The sequence below is a fragment of the Haliaeetus albicilla genome, chromosome 6, assembly GCF_947461875.1.
Source record: "Haliaeetus albicilla chromosome 6, bHalAlb1.1, whole genome shotgun sequence".
Lineage (NCBI taxonomy): Eukaryota > Metazoa > Chordata > Aves > Accipitriformes > Accipitridae > Haliaeetus > Haliaeetus albicilla.
The window spans coordinates 43,803,085-43,826,966 of record NC_091488.1 but is presented as its reverse complement, the minus strand read 5'-3'; the positions used below and the strand labels follow the sequence as shown (position 1 = coordinate 43,826,966).

Below are 23,882 nucleotides of genomic sequence, written 5' to 3'. Positions count from 1 at the left end.
TAAAAATAATACTTGCATCCTGATACCAGTGGGAAGAAGAAGGAACTGAGAGCTTTTACTGACTGACAGTAACTTAGCCTGTCTCTCCGCACACTGCTTCCTCCCTTCCCCTAAACCAGTATCGCATCAGTGCACATTTCCAGTGCAAGACTTCCCTGGTACTGAGGTTACTAAGATAAACTTTACTTATCCTGGTGAAAGGCCCCTGTGTTTCCTTTCTTCCCCTGGCTGTTAGCTTATCCAAGTTCTCTACAGCAGACCAGTTCCTAATTAACAGCAGTTCTATCCCTACGGTATGCAATAGCAAGGCAGTTGTGTGAGCAAAGCGGACACAGTGACCACACACACAATCCTGTTGCTTCACATAGATATATGTATGGGTATAGATATACGGTATATACACACTGATTTTTTTTTTAGATATATATAAAATAACACCTTGTTTATAAAGCGACATTTAATTGCCACTGGTTCCCTTCCCGCCCCACAAAAACAATAGTATACAAAATATAAAATATTTTAAATATTTATAAACGCCGCAAGAAAAAAATAGAACTGTACGAAAATATTTTTTTTTCTGAGGTTCCCTCCCTGCCCTGGGGGAAGGGAAAGAGAAGCGGTACACGTTTGGCCGGCCTAGTGTGCCTTGAGTCCATAGTTGTTAAGTGGATAGGAGTATGCCCTGCCTAATACTATCCGGTCCCGGAGGAGCTTAAATAAGACATAGTAATTGCAGAAAAGGATGAGGGCCATGGAGAGGGTATGGTTCCACTTCTCTGAGCGCAGCAGTGAGTAGAGCTGGTAGCAGACCACACTGCCTTCGATGAGAATCAGCAGGTTGAGCAGCCGTAATGGACGGTGAAAAAGGAACTGCAGGGAAACAGTTAAAAAGGACAGATTTCTTTAATTTGTTGCAGTGTTACAGTGGGGAGGGGTACGTACATAATACTGTCAGGCACCACTGAGCTAGCGACCACTGTGCTGTGCAGAAGAAATGTTTGTACTCCAACCACCACTAGCTGGTACTTAGGGGAAGCAGCATAAGAAACAAGGCATGTAGAAGCGTGATTTTGCTTAAGAAGGGGAGGCTGGTGAAATAACCTATTGGCCAGCTGACATACTTTCCCATTTCCCTGGAAGATGTTAGCCAGAACCCTCTTACGAATATGCCACTGCCTGATGGGAGAGCTGTGTCACCATGATGAGAAAGCACTGACAAGGCAGCCATGGCTTCCATCTTGCCCAGAAATCACTGCAATGGGAAAGCCTCTCTGCTGCAAACAGGTATTTTGTTCAGCAGCAACAGGCTGTTGCGCAGCACTGAACTCTTAATCTGCTCTGCTGCAGCTAGGTTTGAGCCTCTCCTCCCTCCCACAATCATAACACGTCAAGCAAGAGAAGAGATACTTGCATAAAAGCGGGCATGGGACACATCTGAAGGCACTGCTACGTTGTAAGGCCCAACTGCTTTATACAGGCATCGGCTACGTCGCACCAGAACTCCTTGTGGCCATATTGTGTTTTCTGACCAGCTGTGGGGAAAGAATGCCAGAGAATTAGCATCTGTGCTCCCAACTCCCTGAACATGGGTTCACAGGAATGGACTGTATCTTAAAAAATATCAAAGCCTCCGCCACGAGGACGTGTTGTAGCTCCCACTGGAAAAGCACAGAGAGGTGATCACAAGCCCACCAGATGGACTCAGACTGAGTAACATGAACAAATGGCTCCCAGCGCAAGAACCTAGCCCGCTGCATCAGAGGGGGCCACCCCCTGCCCTTGCACAAGCTACTTCTCCAGTGGCCAAGAAGAATCTCGGCATTTGTTTCTGGGAAGGAACCAGCACTGACCGGAGGAGCTCAGACAGCTCTCTAGAGCAGACGATTCTGTTTCTAGGGAACAGAAAGACCAGGAGAGTTGCATCTGTGACCCCTGGCACTGTAGGGAATGGATAAGTGTCCTCAGTAGATAAGCACTGCTAATACTTGCTTATCTACTAGAATGTCTTCTCAGCCCCTTGCTAGGCATGCCAACCCCTCCTCATCCCCACACTCACATATGCTGTGGAGCATTGCTGTAGGAACCATGTTCTAGTTTCTGCCACTTGCCGAGGTGGGCAGCTGATCTGTGGAGCAGGTCACAGTACTTGGGAGGCAGCAGTTGAGTGGTGAGCATGACAAAGGCATTGATCCACACCATGATGAGGTGCTCACAGGACCAGCGCATGTCGTAGTACTGGGTGCTCTGGAAAGAGACCAGGCAAGAACTTGGCACCACTGTCACAAAACAGAGGAAGGAATGACAAGGGACGTACTGCGTGTGCATCCAGCAGACCCACACCACACATTACAGGCATGCGCTTTTGGACCGGTGATTTCAGAGGGTTACAGCTTAGGAAACACTCAAGACTCCCTTCTCCTTGACCTGAAGGAGAAAGGGCAGGGGATTCGGCTGCAGCTGGTACATCTCCTCCTCCAGCAGCGGATAACAAGGGGGTTTGCCTGCCACAGAACTGCCCCAGGAGCACCAATTGCACCAAGACTGCTACATGGATTGTGGAGCCCTGCCCACTTCACTACACCAACTGGAGCTAGTTCAAGTTAGAAAAACAGCAGATTGAAAAATACAGCCCCCACATTGACAAGAGGTTCCTGGATTTAGCTTGCCAAGCATCCTAGTTGGCTCTGTTTTCTAACAGGCTGACCACCAAAGCCTCTAATCCAAGCACTCGAAAGCCAGGATGCTGGATCTGAGACGGGTAACAACAGGTTCCCTTTTCTAGGAAGAACACAGCTATCCATCTGCCTAGGACAGGGGGTGGGAGAAGGGGAGTTAGTAAGTGGGGTGATGGGACTAGAGGTGCATCACATTTATGGCAATACCTATCCGCCAACCAGGAGCAGTACTAGTGCACTCCGGATGCAGCCATGCTCCGCTATCCGGGCTGCCAAAGGGGAGACAGAGAAAAGGGGAATTAACCAGGAATCTGGCCTGGCAGCAATTCACACAGCATTCAAAAGGAGACGGCGGGCAGGGGCACAGAAAGAGCCCGATAAGAGCTACCTTCACAAAACACAGTGGCAGGAATGCCACGTAGTAGGCACTGAAGAGAGAGTTGAAGAGAACTTCCTTGATCCTGCGGTTAAAGTCTGCTTTTAGGCACTCCACCTCATTGCGGATGAGATCTGGAGAAAGGGGGCAGCTGTGGGTGGGGATAGACGTAGGATTATTGAACTGTTCTCTCAAGGATTCCCACAGAAGCGAAAGGAAATCTTTGGGTTTGACCAGGCTGTTGACAGCTGAAGCCCCATCATCCACCATCTGGTCCTGTACCAAGTAACCACAGTCTGCGGGTAGGGGCTGTGCTCTGCTGTCCTGGTGGAAGCAGCACAGAGGAACGTAGACACCAAACCTGCAGGGAAAGAAAGAAAAAAAGGGCTGAAATGACAACCATCCCAACATGAAGCAGGGTGCACCTTCTCAACAGATGTTGGCCCTTATGAGAGGGACACCACACAGGAACCCTCGCTCCAGAAGCTAGTGGCCAACTCTTCTCCCCCATAAAAGGCTAGAGGCTGCAGCTTCAACAACTGCAGAGAAGCTTCTTTAAGTCCCATTTGTAGAACCAACGATCCCAACAGCTCAGTCTTCAGTCACAGTGAAGACCCCTCACGCAACAGCGTACTGAATTAATTTGCTTCATCAGCTCAGCACCACAACCTCGCATCATCCCCCAGCTACTCTTACTTCTCCTTTAATCGTAAGATGAGGAGACAGATTACAGCCAACAGCTCTGCTTTCCACGGTGGCTCATGCCACCCCCAAGCTGCTACGCTCCCCCTGCGCTGAAGGTACAAGGTGGTGTCACTCACGGGTAGCCCAGGAAGAGAAGGTTGAGAACAGAATGGCTGCGGAAGAGGTTGACCAAAGTCCAGCAGAGCACCCATCCACAGAGGGTGAGCAGCACCAGGCGCACCATGTAGTGGATCACTGATGTTGCACCCACCTGAGAGGCCTGCAAACGGAGAAGAAACATTCAGCAGCCCTGTAACATTAGTGCCAGAACATCAGCATGGGGGTGCCTGTGGAGAAGGAGCAGGGAGAGGGGTGCCAGGAGGCACTGTAAGAGGGATGGCTGCCCTCTTCCTCCCAGAAGTAGGAGACTGACTCTCTTACAAAGGTGAACACCTTTGATTTTATTAATGACTGACAGAATCCAAAAGATTCAAATAAGCACAAGCTGTAGGGCATGACTAAAATAGGGCCTTAAAACAAAACAAAAAAAAATCAGAGCTGCAAAGGAGAAAAATCTTTTTGCTCAAGTCCTGTATTGCTCTGATGATAGTCCAGGATAGCCTGAAACACATTTCCCCTTGCTCTTTCCTTTAGAAAGAGCAGGTCTTGGCACTCATTTTCCTCAAGAACTGGAATGTCACAGTTCTCAGCCAAGGGAAGAAAAGATGGTGCACCTTGGCAATCCCCAAACTAATTTCCACCACTCATCTCTACTGGATGTACAGGCTGCAGTCCAGTGAGGAGGCACCACCTTCAAAAGGACAGCAAGAAAGCTTGTTCCAATCTCCAGAGGGGAGAAGGCAACTGAACTATGAAAAGATTCTTAGGGGTTAGAGCCAATAGATGGGATGCGCAAGAACTTGCATGGAAGGTTTCAATGCAGAAATCTCAGTCTATGGGAAGTTTTACGGAGGATGTGAACATAAATGAAGATGGCAGGAATCAGAGATGAAAAGAGAACTTCAGAGATCCCATCTTCTTCATTCACCTATTCAACAGGACGTAACTGTTCCTTTATTTACTTATTTTTTAAACTTATTGCTTAGTTACTTAGCCTGGAGTTGAATTAACTGTTTCAGTGGACAGAACTTCTATTTGCCTCAAAATGACCTTTCTCAAACATTTATTTGGCCTGGTTCTGCTCTCACAAACACAGACAGGGTCTCAAAGTCTGAGGTGACATGACCAGAGTCTCAGAGTTACTGAGTAACCAGGACTGGAAAAACAGTTCTTCTAGCTATTCCTGTTTCACTTTAGTGTACTCAGACATCCTCCTCCTGACCTTTCGCCTCTAATCTCCTGTCCATTTTTCCAGTCTTGGCTAGCCAGCTTCTCTATTTTCCTTTCTGCTACCTGACTTGCAATTCTCTCAGTCACTTCTCTGGCACAAGATAGTGAGGTACAGTACTGCGCCTGCAGGGATAAAGAAGCAAGTGGGACCATTTCATCATCTTCAAGCTGCAGAGGCAACAGAGCTACCCAATACTGCAGGACATGAATGGGCTCAAGGAGAAAACTCCAAGGCAGAAGGGCATCCCCAAAATCTTAGTCCTTCACACCCAGACTTGTTCTGGAGGAAGAAACCCTTCAGCTACCCAACTCGCAGAACTTTCTCGGGCCACGGATGGTTATGCTCTGCAGTCAGTACTACAGGCAGGAGAGGGAACAGTGGGAATGTTACCTCAGAGATGAGGGCCCACACCAGCCTCCGCGCCAGCATCACTGTGATGAACGCCGCCAGGTGGTAGTCAATGAGGTGAAAATTCTGAAGGAGGAAAGAAAAAAGGTCTTCACCAGGGGAAGGGACTCTGAAACCACCCAGCTGGGGTGGGACTAGAAAGCTGGCTGCTGAGAGCGCATTAGGACCTTGTGTAAGCATTCCCCAAAGCTCTTCCTTAGGGATGAGGGAGAAGGGATAAACATCAGTAACACAGGAATGTCTCCCAAAGTAAGATCTTCCACACATGGGGGTTCCTTCCACTGAGAACAAAACAAACCCACCCTTCAGGCAGGTATTCCTGGGGTCAGAGGGACATCTAGGACCAGGATCTTACTACGGAGAACAGCTTGCAAGTTCTCCCAGGAAAAGCCACTGAGCAACCAGAGCAAGGGCAGCCAAAATGGAGTCCAGAGTGAGCACACCAGCTCACTTTAGCTCTTGGTCTCAGAAATGGTCTGTAGTGACCAGTGCTCCCTGATAATCAAGCTGATCTGAGAAACGTCATCTTCACAGGCCATAGATCTGTATTAGAAGTTTAATGTTGGCTCTGGCTGCATCAAGTTAGATACAGCTTTTGGACCCCTTACGACTTTTCAGTGAAGTTATCAAATGTGTTCTGGCTAGAACAATTAGCAGACTCTGAATATTGCTGTGTGGGACTTCAAGGACATTTTAAGTAAAAAAGAATGCTTGACTTCTGATGGGAACAAAGAAATGACCATTAAATCCTTTCAGGTAGGGAGCCTAAAACAGAATGCTTTTTTCTTCAAAGCAAGCCGTGTCCAGCATCACATAGCTGAACTTGAAACAGATAACTGGAACACCAGCACCACCTGTCGGCATTGTTAACTAAGGAACCACCTCATGCTTCCAAGCGGCAAGGACACAATGTAAACTGAAGGACCAATTCAGAGGCTAGCTTCGATCAGATGAGGTTTGCTGACTCAGGTACAGGTCACTGCCAGGTTGTCCACCTTATGGGGCCAGGAAGAAGACTAAAACTTGAGGAGACTGGGAGGTTTACATAAGCTGAGGATCTGACCCCCTCCCCAACTCCTCTGCTGCTGACCTGCTGTGAGATCCTAATGAAAACTTGCATTATCTCCCTTCTCTCAGGCTCTGTTGTTTCCACTGGGAAGGGGCAACCACAGCAGGAGAGAGCAGGCTCCTGGAGTCTTAACTCCATTTCAAACCCTAGCAGCTAGCTAGGCCATGCAAGTATCTGCCAGAAATTTCCACCGAATGAGTCATGCTGACACCTCTCTCTCACCTTCCACGTATTTTCTCCCCTGTAAAATGGGGGATGGCATGGCCCTGGCTGATGGGGGTGCATGTGAACTTGCCTTCACTCCCTTAATGTCAAATGCTTGGTGATTCCTGGACTGAAGAAGCATGAAAAGAAGCTGTGTAATGAAAAAGCACAAGTGATGGCATTTGCTGGGGAACTCACCAGTGAGGTGCAGGAAGCAGGGTGATTGTATGGGTACCACCAGACAGTCTTGTAGATGTTGATGTACTGAATGAAGAGGGCTACCAGTAGGTAGATGAAGAACAGGAATTCAAAGAGAAGGCTCCCATCCAATGGCAGTTCGGGGATCCGGCAGTGACGTACAGGCTCTGGAGTAATCAGCGCTGTGATCGGAGGCGCCGAGAGGCTGATGGCACTACCATTCCTGAAGCAGACAGATACGACTCACTTGGTAAGCATTCTACGCTATCTCTACCGTTTTCCAGGACAGGGAGTGCTTAGGGTTGTGTATTTGGGACTGGGCATTGCTAGAGGAGAGTTGGCAGCAGTCTTGCATTCATATTTCTGGTGCAAGACTGGTGGCGAGCTTCATCATCTTCTTGGCTCAGACAAAACCCTTATCCAGCATTTTCTCTGGACAACAGATTGGTCTACTGTGACATGCCCAGCAATAGTTCAGTAAACTTGTAGGTGGAGGAACAGGGGTACAGAGCAAGGAAGCAACTCCAAGCAAAAATCATTGAGGACTGTGCCAGATTGAATGCTTAATGTTGGCTCCTTCCACTCATCACTAAGACATTACAGTAGTACCCAGCCTCCTCCTCCAGTATTGCTAAATGCCCATCATCCTTCTGCTCACAGTTTCTCTCTTAGAAAGAGGGGTAATGAAAAATGGAACAGAGGAGTTCAGCCACTTCCTAGAGGCTGACCTCTCAAGTGTTCTCACACTTCCTTCTTTCCTAGCCCTCAGGAGAGGCTAGGACAACTAAAAGCTCCAGCAGACTGAACTGATGGAGGAAGTTCAGACATAAACTATGCTATGTCTGACTGAAACCAGGACCCGCTGACTCCATGGTCTCAACAGTCACTTGTTCCTCAGGAATCTTAGACTGTGCCATCCATCCATCTGTCCCAGCCAGAGAAGTCTCTAAAGGCCAAAGCTAAGTGGCTTGGATCTCTCTACTCTGTAAGGATGAACCTATACCAAGTAGATCAGGCCCTCAAGATGCAGCAAATAGCTTCTCCAGTCTGCTGACTTCTGTATGGAAGAAGTAATGCTGGGCCCTTTTAGTCTTTATGCCAAATGTGGAGATCGAAATGTCACTATGTGTTCCTTTTTCAGCCCCCAACTTCCCCAGAAAATGGAGATGAGCTTTGCCAACTGTGAGAATTAGTTTCATCTGCAGCCAGCAGGCCTGAAACAGAATATAGGCATCCTCCTGCCCTGCCTTTCCATCACATAGGAGGAGGACTCACAGCTGAGCTCTGACATGTCACGCTAACTCCCTGTGGCATTGCAGGCAAGTGAGCAAGAGAGACAAGGACTCATCATCTGCTAGGACTTGCTGCTCTGGGAACTGCTGCAGGGAAAGACAAACTGAGCACTGTGCGATTTCCACCCCTGGCCACTGTGACGATGGTGAGCGGTGAAGAGTGGCTGAGACCACTTTCCACGGGCTGATTTTAATAAATGAAGTCAAGAGAGGGGCCGCAGAGGGAAGCAGGTGCCACAGCAGAGCTGAGAAGAGAAGCTGGAATAGGTTTTGTTACACGGGGCACGTTCCCTCTTGAATGGCTCATCTCCTAATGCCACAGCAGAGGGTTCGAGGTTCCCATCTCCCAGTTCCCTGCTTTAACCACAAAGCCACGCTCCTGCGCAGAGTTCAGAGTGGATCAAGGCTCCCAGCTTTTAGTGCTGTCGTAGCTGCAGGTGTCTCAATGACCCTACCTTTGCCCTCACCTGTTTCTCAGACTGGTACCGTTTCCGCAGCTCCCACCAACCAGCGTCTGGAGAGAAGGCAAAGCTGAACGGCTTAGCTGCTGCCGGCTGGGTCCCCTCCTTCCACCGGGCATGACCAGGAACGAATCCACTTCCAGTGCCTGCAGCAGGCTGTGCCCCGAGACCCAGACAACGATCCCGAAGCCTTCCCAGGTCTGCAAAGGAGGCAGAAACATCACTGAAGCTGCAAACTGCTGGTTGCCTAGTTCGCACCCCAGCCAAGCGAGTTCATGCAAAAGGAAGCCACTCTCGTACACTCGGAGCCCTGCGGGACACCCATCACCACCCTAAAAGACTGCGCCATTTCAACAGCACCAGATCGGCGTCCGCTTGCGTACACAGAACGGACGCCACTGACGCTGTGTCTTTAAAAAGCGCCTGCTTAAATTAGCCATCAGTGACTGCTAGCGCTTCCTGTTGGCTGGAAAGTGTCACCGAGCATCTCCAGTGCTGGAGACCACACAACTGCGTGCCTCGTTTCAAAAGCAAGCCTGGGCAGAGCCCTCTCCCTGGTTTGGTGCAAGGAGCTCCTAGAGCTGCGCAGGTCTTTTTAACCACCCACCACGTCATTTGACAGGCTCTGATGCTGAAAGGTAATTTGGGACCCTCTGCCAGAGGTCTGAACGGACAGACTGGTCACTATGAAGTTAACTGCACGGTTCAGCTCCCTCCCGTGCTAAGAAAGCCCGACTGACACGATGGGAGGAGGTGTGTTTAAAAGTGGTTCTAGTTAGCAGAGTAGTTGCAGCAAAACACACGTGTATGCATGTACTTCAAATAGCACATATAGGCAATCCCATATCCCAGCCCTCAGGGGAAAAAAAAAAAGTAAAAAGTAAGCCTGTAAATATTTATTTATTTTAAACGACATATATAAAGTAAACAGTTCCTTAAAATGAACTAGTATGAGAGAGGCTGGGCAATTCAGAATACCAGTGACAAAGGTGGATTCTCTGGCACAGACTTTATCACTTCCCATACAATTTTGCTTTTATTTCATTGGTCTCCCACATGACACTGCAAGGATTTCAGCAGTCAGGTAGGTTTCTGATGGCTAGCAGACATAAGAGAGCGAGGGGTTGAACTGGAGTGTGAATCTGGAAGTCATTCCAAGCACGTGTGCTGTACAGAATCAAGACACTGAGCAAGCATCTCGCTACAACGACTCTGGTGTGTCTGCATGTCTGGAGACTAATCAGCTGCCCTTCTGGCAAAATATCACAGCCAGAACCAACCCAGGGTCCAAAAAAGCACCCCCACCTTCTGGGAGTCTCTGGATCTAGCTTTGAAATTTACAGATGGAACCTATTGTCCATTTATAATTCAGTTATCACCTCCTTTAAAATCCTGAGAAATCACAGCTGGCAGAAATGCCAGGAAGTTTGCTCAATGAGTCACACCACTGTCACCATAAACACTGTGCAGGAGGACTATTCTAAAAAACTCCCTCAAAGAATCATCCTTTCTATTAAAATTTCCCATCCTTTTTCTCTACTCCAATAACCAATTCTCAGAATTTCAACAAAAATCGAAGTGTTTCTAAAGACAAATGCTTTCCACATAGCCACATGAAGGTCACTTAAAAAAAAAAAAAAAAGAGTTGTGAAATTGCATGAAAGGAGAGAGCAAACATTGGACAATTTTGGTTTGCAGGAAAATAATGTGTTTTGGCAGAGTTCAAAACTCTCATTATAATTCCAATGACAACACAACAGGTAATTCAAGCCTTCCTTACCCTTCTAGTCAAGACTCTAAAGCTTTCAGAGGGCTTTCCCTAGGATGTTCTAGAGTTTTATTTGGAAATATTTATATTTCAGGAATTAAATATAAACTGAAGAAAATTCTCCTGAATGCACAAGATGAGCAGGGACAACAACAGAAAATGCAGAATTCATTTAGGGCATCCAGACACTTCACATAAGCAGCTACGGTGAAGAAAAAAAAAATGAGAAAAACCTCTAAAAGTAGCAACTTTGAAAGCCATTTTAAGCCAAATTAAACTAGTGCAGGGACTGTGGAAGCTAAAAAAATTGGCCTGATTCAACCTACAGGATATTTATGATAACGGATGCAATACGTTGGTGGTCTAATTAGTGGTATTAACAGTGGAAGGTATTTTATGCCACATTCAGTAATTCATGTAAATAATTTAACAGCTCTCATTAGTATTATCCCATTAGTATGCTTCACATGCTCGCCATCGTAGACACTTAGACACTGAGTAGTCACACTTCCACCCTCTGGTTTTTGCAACCAGTAATATGTAGGTTTCTACCAGTAAAAAAGAATGCCTGTGGAAAGGAGCCCTCCTTAACATCAGTGCACCCTATTTTAAATGCACTTGAATAAGCCCTTTCACAGTGAGCCATGAACATATAGACTGGGCAGTTCCTCAAGCCAAGCTTTAAATAACCGCACTGGAGTCTCATCAAATTAGGTGGGTGTCTGTTAGAGCAAAATCTGCCTCTGAAAAAGAACTATTCCTTTTTTGTTTGTTTTTCTTTTCTAAAACTAGCCACACAAAACTGAAGCTCCCCAGATAAAGGAAGCAGTGAGATTACAGATCAGTTGACTCCAAGTCTGCTTTTTTTGGCCTTGAACCAATCAACAGTCCTCCTTTTTGAGGAGGGAGACATGGGAAAAAGCCTTTTTATAGTTTTCAGTTAATAAACAAAGGCATGATTCTACTGTGAAAAATATGCTAACAAGAAAAAAAAATTAGCCATGACCCATTACTCCAACAGATAAGATTCCTGTGTGCATCCAAGTCATATTAAGTATTAATAAAGAGTTCGCAGAGCGAGCTGGGAGTGTACCAGGCTCCCTTCTCTGTTTGCAGAGTCCCCACCCCATCAACGATCTTATTTTATATATAGCCGCAGGCACAAAAAGTGAGTAATGGAAGCTAAAAGCTGTTCCTGACAAGACTCTTTAGCCCATTAACATGATTCCACATTGTTCTTCCCCATTCACCTGTAATTCCCCTCAAAAATGAGTCACATACTTGTAGTCCCTCCATCCTCAACATCCCCAGAATAGAAATGGCCTAGCTTCCAAGATCTCCCTTCTCAGGCAGATGTGGGCATCATAAAAAACACACAAGAAGGATCTGGGGACCAGCTATGGAGCAGTGGACAGGGGTCCTGTCCACGCACAGGGAACAGCTCTTGGGTCCTCAAGAGGGACCACGCTCTTTCTTTGGGACAGAGACAGAACCTTCACCTGTGACATGGTTCTAAGAAGATCCAGGAACATCAGGAATCAGACACTCTGATTTCCAATTCATGCTTTTAGGACTACAGAAAGCACTTGGGCATTTTGTTTCTCTGCACCAACACCCCTCCTCCCCACCAGCTCTCCAGCTATTCTGATGAGGCAGGATCGAGGCAGGCAAGAACCACAGCTGTGAGCAAGGCTTTACTGATGAAGACTAGGCAGACAAACTATCCACCAGTTCAGAGGTGAAGCAGCACGCAGCCCTGTCCTGCTTCCCAGGGACCATCACTCAGAATCATGTTCCTGCATCAGCAGCTGCCCAAACAGCTCTTAGGAGAGACAAATCTGGAGAGAGTCAGTGACTCATCAGAATGAAAAGTCTGCCTGGTTCCCCATCTCTCTGCTGAAACGCTACAATGCTCAGCCAGTTATTTTGATAGCATTAACGTTTTTTAATTGGAGAAAACTCGGAGCCTCCAATCCTCTCGGGAAGCTTGCTGCACCGAGGTGTGAGAACTCTCAGAGCCTGGAAAACATTCAAGACACTCTCCTTGGCTCCACAAGTCCTACAACCAGATACTCTCAAGAGCAGAAAGGGAAATGTGGTCATCCTCACTTGCAGCAACGTGGCCTGAGACGACCACAGGTGTCTCGTCACAACTCTCCATCTTGATCAAAGCAGCCTTCTTCCTGCTGAGAAAGCACGTGATGTCTTGGGGTGAAGCAACACGTCGCCTCTGTGGCTGTTCGCAAGGGAGCCCTGCCTACCTCCTCCTCCTCCTCCTCAGCAACACAGGAGCTCCCAGCATTGTCTGGGTTGCTAGCAAGATTTTCCATTCGGGGTGCCTGTGCTTTACGGCTACGCAGGCACGGAAACGCATCTGCCACCTGTGCAGTGCTCCCTTGCAGGGAAATGCAGCAGGCCACCCCCGCAACACGGCTGCAGAGCACTGACACGAAGCACGGGGAACTACCAGCGCTGACAAAATACCATCGACATTGCCAGCCCCTCTGGGTGCTAGCGGTAATACTCTGGACCACAGCTAGCATCAAGTGCGGGACAAAAGGGTAAATGAACTGGGAATGGCGCGGGAAGGAGTGTGGAAGCAGCAGTGCCAGAAGCAGCCATTGCGTGCCACGGCAAGCAGCATCGCCATCTCCGGAGCATTCCTGCATCCAGGTATCTGGCAATTCCTCCCTCCGCTGCAGCAGCCGCCTGTCCTCCTGCTGTCAGGGGCACTGGCTTCTAGGTCATTTTCCTTCCAAAAGAAACACAGATCCTGGAACTGGACTGTCTGGATAAGCTCCGAGGCATGAGCTCCCAGACCACAAAGGCAAGGGACCGTTTAAGACCTGGACAGTTCACCCTGGCCTGGGTGAAAGGCTCTGTTCCCAGGGCTGCCACTGAAGAGCGCAGCCAGCACCTGTACAGCTTCTACAACAACTCACCGTGTCCCAGACAGTGGCTTATTTTGTAAAACCTGGTTTGCAAGGCTGCAAAAGACAGTTACTAGCCCCTGGTGGAACCATTTCTGGAAGGATGGGAAGAGGAAAATAGGGTAGGATTCTCTAACCTTTGGGATTAAATACATACCATAACAGTCGTGACTTTCAGCTGGCAGACAAACAGCTCTTTCTCCTCTTCCTCCCTCCCACCCCCATCAGTCCCTGAAATTGAAACAGGCCATGTAGAGAGGTCTCCTGGTTACTGATGTCCTCACTTCAAGTCGCTGTAGCTGGTCAACCTAATCCCAATTTGCAGTTGTCCAGCAATCCTAATGTCTTTGCAGATTATCAGCAAGTTCACCTTATAGGCAAGTTTTCTTTTGAACCGCTGTGAGTCCTAGTTACTATGGCTTATTTTTACTTCCTTTTAGCGTGAGCCTTTTATTTATTTATTTAAACAAAAACATTTTGACAGCTGGAAAAACTGAGACAGAAAGCTGGTAACTGATTCACCCAACACCAAAAAAAAAAAAAAAAAAAAAATCGAGAAGAGAGCCTAGGAACAGCGATGACTGCACCCATGCCTCAGTCACGAGGCCACCTTGTCAACACCCTCACATCTGCCACACCGAAAGCCGAGAAGCTGCAAAACTTCTGTGGCAGCCCTAGCTTGGTTTGGGAATAAAAAAAGCATTTGGTTGTTGCAAGGGAGGAAACAACCAACAGGTTATCAGATGGAAAGCTAAATATTTGGCTTGCACAGAGCTCCCCCGGTGCTAAGTCAACACAACCTTTCAGCTCGGGCTGGCTCCAAAGGCACACACCAGGCACCTGGCCCAGAACTCAGCCCCAGCCCCGGGCTGGGAGGCAAAACCGGTTAGGAGGGAGGTCTCCCAAGTCAGCACATTTTCCACGTCCTCACGCCGTACGGAGCGACGGATTAAGAAGGAGATTTGGTGCGGAGGGAGACAGAAACCCCCGTGAAGCACAGCCCAGGGTCGGGCAAGGAGGACAAGAGCCAGGCGGTGAATCACAGCCATCAGGTGATGCACCAGCAAGACTCACTTTTGCTCAGTGACTAAGAACCAAGAACCTACTCTAATAACAAAACCAACCCAGCAAGACCAAGTCAGCGTAGGCTTTTCTGATACAGCACAACCCTGGCCGAAGAGGCTTCATCTATCAGTCCTCTACACACGTGCCAAAACCAGAGGGTGAAAGTAGCAAGAAGGCGGCAAGATTTCACAAACGGCGTATGCACTGTATGATTCATTTCAGGCATCATCAGCAAGGAAGGCTAGAGCTAAGCAGGCAGATAAGTGGGGAAAACAAAAGTTCTAGCTAAAGACAAGGTGAAGGCAGCACTTGCCATTTGTAGCTGCCAGAGTATTTCAAATACCCACAGACAAAAGTGGGAACAGGAAAGAAAAGTTTTCCAGGAAAAGCCTCTCCACCTTAAAGTGCAGTAAGCTCAGTTCAGCTCATTTTGCAGACGTGCTCTTTTAAGGATGGGACATAGATTTAAGTTGTTAATACTCTAGACCAAGAAAATTATCCAAGAGTTTGAAAAAGCAATTTTTAAAAACAGAAAGGGATTCCCAACCCAAATCCTACACATTCCTTAAAAATCCCCTCAAAGACCTTACTGTAGGGGGTGTAAGGAAGAAATTCCCAGAGGTATGCAGGTGATACAGTCCTCTTCAGAATACAGATGAGTTCAAGTCTTTGTGAGTTGGAGGAAAGGAGATACACACACTAAGCCAGAGGTTCATTAAGAGCACGAGTACAACAACAAAGCTGCGATTCCTGGAGTAATAAAATAATACCTCGTAACCATATAATTACCTTGTGCAACTAACTGCTGCAGGAGGTCAGAGCAAACAGCTTAGTAAGACTTTAATGAATGACTACGATAATTTTATGAATGAAGATAAGTGAAATTATCTTCCAAAATGTGGAAAAAAAAAACCAAACCAAAAAACCACAACACAAAGTCCTCGGGGCTCAGCAGCTACAAGTGGCCGATAACACACTTCTCACCAAGACAACAGTATCACACAGTTAGCAAGACATTAACATTTTCTTTGGCTTCTTCTGATGTATACAGCAACACTCAGAGCCAAATACTGGATCTGGGAATAAAGAAAGCATTGGCTTGTTCTTGTGTGAGAGCAAGACAGAATTGCAAAGCTGAGCTTTTCCAGCAGCAGAGGGAAATGCAGGCCTGAACAGCTGGGTCATGGCCTATTTTTGGTCCTACAGTTCCCATGCTTCTAAATCATGTGGGGAGAGGGACAGCAAGTCCAGCCTCATCCAGAGCAAGAGGCTCAAACTAAAGAGCTGGTGGGAATTACTGAGGTAGACGTATGGTTGTCAAAGACAGCCTACATTGTCATCTGAAAGCTTGGGAGAGTTTCAGCTTCGGATCCAAAACAGGATTTGGATAGGCAACAACACAAAAGTTTTAAGCTCCATCTCCATGTGGCTGTTACAGACAGAAACAAAAGTTCACTTTAGAAAGGGACACTGGTTAGGAAATAATGCTAAATCACAAAGACAATGTATTAGCAGACACAACACGGGCAAAGGCATCAAAGCTGGCCATTAATACAGTTTATCAACACACACTCCCACACACATCTTGCACCAAAGCTCTTCAGTAAACACTGCACACGCGGCGCTGCTAAAACACAGCCACTGCCAGAAAGCAGAGATACCGCCCTGTTACACAGTGCAATGCCCGGTGACCGGGGAAGGAGAGGAATTTTAGCTATGGCCACTGAGATATTCTTTTCCAACTTACAGAGGCAAACAAGCAACGAAACAGACCGCTACTGAGGGAGGAAGGGGTGTTACAAAAAGAAGAAAAGATGCTCTTGCCTTAAGAGCCCATCTTATAATTTTCAGCCAAGCAAGCCACCAAAATACGCATTCTCCTCCAAATCCTGAATACATACACATGGTCTCATGGCCTGAGTACAGGACTGCAAGCCAGGAACTCCTTGCTTTTAATCTCTTCTCTTCAACTGACTTCCAGGGAAGTTGTTTTACTGATTTAGACCTCAATTTCCTTATCCCAAACAGGATAAACTGTTCAGCAAGTATTTCTCCTCCCAGGGGTCTCTGTATGTAGTAGTGAATACTTTTTACAGTATTATTTTAGTGCTTTAGACAAGCTTTTTTTAAAACAAACAGAAGCAGCTTTCCTGCTGTTTTTGCTCCTCTGCCAATCCCTATGTTTAATTTAATGGAGATCAGCCATGATGACAAATCATGGCGAGTCACTAGGATTTTTCTATTTTGTCCTCACATAGCTAAAAATAAGGCAGGCATCTGCCATCTGTAGCAATGAGTTTGAAGGCACAGAGTAAAACACAAGGAAGAAACACTTCCTTGAGCCTTACCCCAAGTCATCGCACTGGGATTCATATCAGAAAATACCACTGCAACAACAATTTGCATATCCCTGACACTGCGGAAAAGCAAAATTATTGCAAAGAATTCTAAATAAATTGTAATTTGCATAAATCATAAATCTGCATTAAAATGTAAAACACATATGAGAGAATACATCAACTCCCCTCCACTTGCCTCTTAAATAACAGCTATAGCAAGTTCCCTGCAAAACAGTGAAGGTCTTCAACTTGCATTACTCTGGTAGGCAGCACTCAGAACCTTGTATGACCATTTACAGAGCAACTAATGTCGCAGATCGGGAATATGCAATAGGATACATTAATCCCTGGTATAATTAATTATACCAAGACTAATTTAGCTGTCTGAAACTGCATACACACTCCCTTATAAGTATTTCTGGGCCACAGACGTCTGCTTGGTTGGTTTAAATCAACCATTTCAAACCTACCAGCATACACAGATGCTGCTGCACCACGTTAGCTAGCACGGCTTTTCTGACTAGCTTGCAAAATGCTCACTTCCCACCAGAAGTCTCATTTTCCGCTTGCAACACATTCAGCCCAAAAAGTCAAAAAAAAGGTTGGAAATAACTCTCCAATGACTACACCCCATGAAGAATGGCAGGAAATCTTTCAGGCAAGTTTGTGATAGCTCATGAACTATTTGCCGAAGTCACACAGCTACCAGAGATTTACCTCTGATTTTAAAAATCCACCTGCTAAAAACTGTACTGCTTATCTAACTGTGGTACAGTTAGAAATAAATGGACTAAAGTTTCCATCAGCACAAGAGACATGCTGCGAGTAGGTGAACAAAGAAGAGGAGAGCGCTAACTTCATGGCACCATCCATTACCGTGACAGGCCACACTCTGCAGCTAGAGAGTGGATTAAGGAGATGGCAAAGGGAAGGGACCACCAAAAGAAGAGGAAGGTCAACTGTCATAATTTTCTATCTTCCATATAGTTTCTCATGCATAAGCTAGCACTGCAGTACTGTCATCAAACCGTATCAGTTCTCCAACTGAATGGTAGTGCAAGGAGAACAAAAATTGGGCCTCAAAAAGGAAAATATGTGTAACAGAATAGCATACTGCACACGTAAGTACGACAGATCAAGTAATACTAAAGTCTAAAGATCCCAAGCATGTAAGTAGATTCTGCAAGCCAAATTCAACCCTCCTCTGTATTTCTCAGTCCATAAACATGCCAGGACATGAAATTTCACAATGGACAAACAAAAGAATGGTTGGAAATCAGTAATATTTTTAAGACCAAACATTCTAATAGTAAACAAATACAGCCAAATCTCTAACTGATTTTCACCAGTGCTAACAAGCACATACATCTTCATATTGACAAAATATCTCTTCTTTAAATCCAGAGTACAAATCCAACCCCTCCAACTCAAGAGTTTCACATCTGTAAACTAAAATGGAACCACATGTTTGTAACTGCCAGAAGAAAACTTTTTTCCAGGATTTCATGATACTGAGGCACAGCGAAAGCACTGAGACTGAGGAGCAGGACAGTCTCAGAATCAGTACTATCTTGTTGCTTTGCACCATATCCATCTTTAGGAGCTATAACTCTACAGAGTCATACTGAGTGGCCGGACTGGCTTCTGAACTGAACACTCATGGAAATTGGAAGCCACCTTAAAAAACCTTTCTAGCATGTATGCTCCTTCTGTATTCTCAAACATCCAGATTTTATGCCTGCAGAAGAAAAAAAATATTAGTTTTATGATATCCAGACTTGAGTTGCCCAAGTCAATTTGCAATATGGACACTTTCAGAGAAAGATTTGAGTTCAGTGCTGCTCAATTCCAAAACCAGCAGAAATGTGTAGGTTTTCTCCCCCTCAAATACTACATACATAATTTGATTCTCTCTAAAATTTCAGACCAAAAAGCAATGTCTGAAGAAAGCATAGACAAAAAAGTGATTAGGCCTGTCTGCTTTTGAGTAATACATAACAGTGTAACTATATTGGCAATATTACATCAGCACAAATATTGCTAATATAGGTGGGCCACTAAGATAAGAATAGCTTTATCTCCTTAGCTACTGCAGGACACCATTAGTGTCTCTGTTAGAAGAATAATTCAGCAAGGTGCTAACCTGTACATTGCAAGAGGTTTTTAAAAGAATTTACTTTCTTTCAAGCAGAATAGAAACATACTCTGCAAAAGTAGGAAGCAAAATGTTTTATCCCCATTTTGCAGTCAGAAAGACTGTAAAAAATTAAAGTAAAAAATAAAGATAAAAGGCCTGCCTTTTCTGAATTATCTATGATTTTGGATGCTCAGGTTGAGGCAGTATAGACACCTCTATCAGTAGAAATGTGGCTACCCAGACCTTCTGAAAATCAGGTCTCAAATGCCTGCAAGTCCTGTGTCTGCACAGAGACAGCCAGGAATGAGCTGTACGGGAGGCACACAGATGTTCTATGGTCTCGAGATTAGGAGTACACATCACGCTGGACACAGTTAACCGTGTCAGTGATATTACCTGAGCTCCTCTGTCGTTCCAAATAAATCACACCTGGACAGCATTCCCACCCTACGTGCTGGTTTGCACTGCAAAACCTGAGTCAAAGATACTCAAGAACAGAAACAAGGAGTAGCTGCATCTACACCTGAAAAAATTCCAGTCCGATAAGGGACAACAAGGAGCGGGTGAAGTTTCAGCACAACTCCCAGAGAGGTCAGCATCGCCTGGCTACCACTTTGGCACCAGCAGGCCCAGTTTTTACCAGCAGAGCATCATCCCATGGCAATACCAAGCACCTTGGCTGAAGGAGCTGGCCCTCTAGAGGAGCGGCTGGAAGGAGAAAGGAGCGTCAGAAAAAGCCACTCCAACAACACGAGCGCCCGGGAGGTGAGCAAAGGAGCAGACTGTGGGTTAAAGGGCTGGTGTCCCGCTCTGCTCTCAGCATCCCGCGAAACTGGAGCTGAGCCATTCCGGTCTCGTCACCGTACTACAGTATCCCTCTCCCAGAAAATCTCTTCTGATCACAGCGAGTTAACAGACCTGAGCTGGTTACAGAAGGGATGCCTGGTCTCCAAAAACTTTAGGACTCACCGCTTTGTAACACAGACATCTCATTCCTTCACTTACAGCCATAACAGATGCCAGCGCTATGAGGGGCCCGTTATTCACAACGAAAAAGCACGCACGAGAGCAATCATAAATTGCAGACAAAGCCGCCTCTGTTTCCGCTACACGTTCGTGCGTTAAAGTGATGCTGGAGTCGTGAAGGAGGTACCTCATGTAATAAGGAAAATCATCGGCGTAACTGCTATCCCACATAACGGAGGATGACCGATACACTGTTTTCTTAGTGGTACAAAACAGAACGGCCGTAGAGGTGCGCGCCCACATCCGTCCTGGAAACGGTTCCTTACGGTAGGTCGGATTTGCCTAGACTTACAGAGAATTGTCTCAGCTCTTCATCTTCCAGAGGCCGGCGCCCTCTCCCACCTCCCTCGTAGGACCGATTACGTAGGGTCAGCGTTTCAAAAGCCCAAAGCAAACCTACCCGTGACCCCAGACCAACTTTAATCCTCAAGCCCCCGTATCAGGGAGCACCCACCTCTCGGCAACGTGCTCGGACCTCTCGCTTTAACCCAGACACGTCGGGAAACGTCTAAAACGAGAAGCCCGGGACCCAGGGCCATTAACTTACCAGCAGGACGAAACAAAGCCAGCAGAAGCCCCCCCGAGACACGCAGACAGGGACACAGACAGGCGGGAGGCGGCCCCGCACACCCGGGGCTGCCTTGCGGGGGGCTCCGGCGGGCCCCACACCGCCGGGGCTGGCTCCGTGTGCGTGTCCCCGGCCCGACCCGGCTGAACCCACCACCCTCTTCGGTCGTTCGAGCTTTCCCGGACCGGAGCTGCCCCGAGGGAACGAACCGGGGCCGGTACTCACACATCCAAGCGCGGGCGGCGGCGCGGCTCGGACATCGGCCGGCAGCGGGGTCCCTTTACCGGCGGTAGCGGCCCGGCGGCCAGCCCCCCCCGATCCTCCCCTCGCCGGGACGAGAAGGCTGCTGCTGCCCCCGCGGAGCGTCCCTCCTCCCGCCGGGCAGCCCCACTTCGCCGCTGCCCCGCCGCGGCGGGACAGGAGCAGGGACGGGGGCAGCCGCGGCCGCCCTGTGGGTGAAGGGGAAAAAAAAAAAGTAAGAGAAGGGAAAGAAGCGGGCGGGCGAGCCCGGCCTCGGAGCGGCCCTGCGCACCGCCGGCTAGCCCGCACCGCCGCCGCAGCTGCCCGGGAGACGTGGCAGTGAGGGCTGATGCTCTCATCACAGGGCGACAGGCGGCGGCGGAGGCGGCGGCGGCAGCAGCAGCAGCCACCGAGGCGGCCGCCGGCCCCGGCCGGCCCAGGGAGGGAAAGGGCGCCGCGGAGGGGCGGGACGGCCGCGCCGCGCCGCCATCTTGGTAGTGGCGGGCAGGCGGGAGGGCGGGCTCGGTGGCTGCTGCCGCCGGTTCGTCTTTTCTGAGGGGGGGGTTGGGGTTTTGGGGGGTTTTTTAAAGCCGCGCGTCACCGGCACGGTGGGTAGAGGCAGGCAGGAGCCTCCGGGGGAGATGGTCCGCCAGCAAAAGCTGTTTCTCCCGTGACGGAACATCGACAGCTGGAAAGTCCTGCTGCCATTGCCACCCTCAGCTGAGGTGCGGTGCAGGCACCTCACCGGAGAAGACCTGGGCCATTTAACAAACACATAAAAATTACATATGTTTCTTTCCCGAGTTAAGTAAAGGTGGCCCGTCCACCTGTGTCAAATCTGGTAAAGTGGTCCAAATTGGTAAAAATTTTGACATTTCCAATTAGTATTTTGTCCAATTTTAGGTTGGTGTGACACGTCATGAATACGAGTTCCAATTTACTATCCCGACCTTTCCGGTGCCAGGGTAACAGAGCAGGAGTACCAGGGGTAGTTTTATTAGAGAATTAAGTAGTAATACAGGAAAGCAATAAATGGTAATACAGCAAATAAGACAGAACAGTAAATACAATAAGAACAACAAGTAGTAATATAGCAAAAACGATATAAAACAGAACAGTAACAGATGATTAAGTTCTTACAATAGATCTCAAATGACTCGCAAACATATGTACAATACCAACAGAAGTAAATAAAGCTTTTCTTGACATACATCGTGCAATTTTGTCTTGTCGGGAATTTGAGATTCCTAATGCTTTTAACACTTTGTAGTTGCCAGAATACCATTTACCTCATGCTCCCACAGGGAATCCCTTCAATTTAATATTTTTAGCATTCGGCAATTCCTGAATTTGACTTTTAAGATAGCAATATTTCTTTACTTTTTCTGCCGCAGCATCCACCAATGATGACAGTTTACTTTCGTATCGAATTGTTACATCAATAACCATCGCCTGGTCTCCTTTTACAAATATGAGATCAGGCTTGTACATTTCATTTTGTTCATCCTTTAGTATAGGCTCTTGGAATCCAATCCAATCCTTCCTTTCAACTTCAGTTATAAATAAATCACACAGTTGGTTGTGTCTCTTAATTCTGGCGTCTTGCACCGCAGGGCAGTACCCAATGATATGAGCATTTGATTCGTTTTCTGAATGTGTTCGAAGGTAGTCACAGGTACCCAGGACAGCCTCAGGGCACCAAAAAACCTGGTGAGGAGCCAGCATTGCGGTAGGGACATCAGCTATTATCTGCAATAACCACCGAGCGGCAGCAAATAATCAAAGGTTGGCGGTGGTTGACGTGAAACCAACCCAAGGGTTTCTTGAGCTGCTTTCAGCAAGTGACTTCTGGGCCAGCTTACAGGTGCCAGCCCAAAGCTGGGGAGCTGTACTGGTGGAAAGGTATCTCTTTGAATGGGATTAGCTTTCAGAGTCGCAACAAGAAAGCCCTTCCAGGGAGCGAGAGGAAAGACTGGAGGAAAAAACAATCTTGCGTGGGAGCAACAGACAATTCTGTGTGGGCCTGCACCACTTAAAAGTTTTATTCTGAGAACCTGGTAACTCAGGCCAGGCAAGTCTATGATAAATAGGATGGAGCTGGCCTGACCGACCCTCCCCGCTGTTCTGTTTTACTTTGAAAGCAATGGTCTGGAAGGGGCTCTGGTAAAGTCTCATGGGCTTATCAGTGTGGTTGGGCTTATTTCTGATAACAGAATGTTCCCTCCTCATTCCCAGCAGATCAGGGTCTGTCCTTCATGCATTTGCTTTCCTTCCTTCAGCCTCAGCAGCATCTTCAGATAATTTTCATGTCTATGAACCGGAGCACAGCTGCCACACTCTGAACAGACCGCATATGCCTGCCTCGCTGCCTTTGCACCTCAGCTTTCCTCATCCTTCTCCCTGTAGCCACAGAAATGACCAGTGATGTTTCAGTTGTACCAGCAGACTGTGGCTGTAGTCCTGTGTCTGCACCTCTGTAAATACACACCTTGTACTAGGAAATCTGCCAAAGCATTCTATTGTTCTGGATCAGCTAGGAAAAAAAAAAACAACCAAAAAAAACCAAACAACAAACCAAACTAAAATGTGAAATCTTTCAAAAAATAAATTGTTCTCAACCTCAGCCCAGGTGTCTCTGAGGCATGAGGCCCCTGTTCCAAAAGAAAGCTGGTCTTTGTGTAAAATACGCCCAGGAGATCTTAGCTGATGGAGCTGTGCAACAGGGCACAGTAAGGTAGGTGACGGAGGTCTCTGGTAATTCAACAGGCGGGAAACTCCTTCTCAGCTGCAAATCCGAACACACTTTAAGTCTGGATACATGCAGAAGAATCTTACAGCTGCTATGGGTTTTGACTCGAAGAAGTAACTTTGTGTTACTCGTAAAAGTTAGGCTAATGACCTGACAACAACTCTGGCTGGATGTTTTAAGGTTTACACACCCTCCTCCCTAGCATACTACTTATTAATGGTATGCCTAAAGAATTCACTGATATGGTATGGAGACTTGGGCGCCTCATCTTTTCCTTTCTCATTCTCACATGGAAATGGTATGAGCCCGGGACAATTGTGGAGTGACAATTTATTCCCATCT

At 47.2% G+C, this 23,882-nt stretch overlaps 1 protein-coding gene across 1 annotated transcript; it reads right to left on the bottom strand.

Annotated features, from left to right (window-relative positions):
- Positions 1 to 355: 355 nt before the first annotated feature.
- TMEM39A (transmembrane protein 39A) lies at positions 356 to 21,163 on the bottom strand. The gene is made up of 9 exons (XM_069785829.1): positions 20,777 to 21,163; positions 8,725 to 8,918; positions 6,966 to 7,188; positions 5,477 to 5,560; positions 3,873 to 4,015; positions 3,064 to 3,412; positions 2,057 to 2,244; positions 1,412 to 1,532; positions 356 to 870 (listed from the first exon to the last, which is right to left on the bottom strand). Exons 2-9 carry the CDS (start codon positions 8,835 to 8,837, stop codon positions 637 to 639), a joined length of 1,455 nt encoding a protein of 484 aa, XP_069641930.1. The 5' UTR covers positions 8,838 to 8,918; positions 20,777 to 21,163; the 3' UTR covers positions 356 to 636.
- Between the last annotated feature and the right edge of the window lie 2,719 nt (positions 21,164 to 23,882).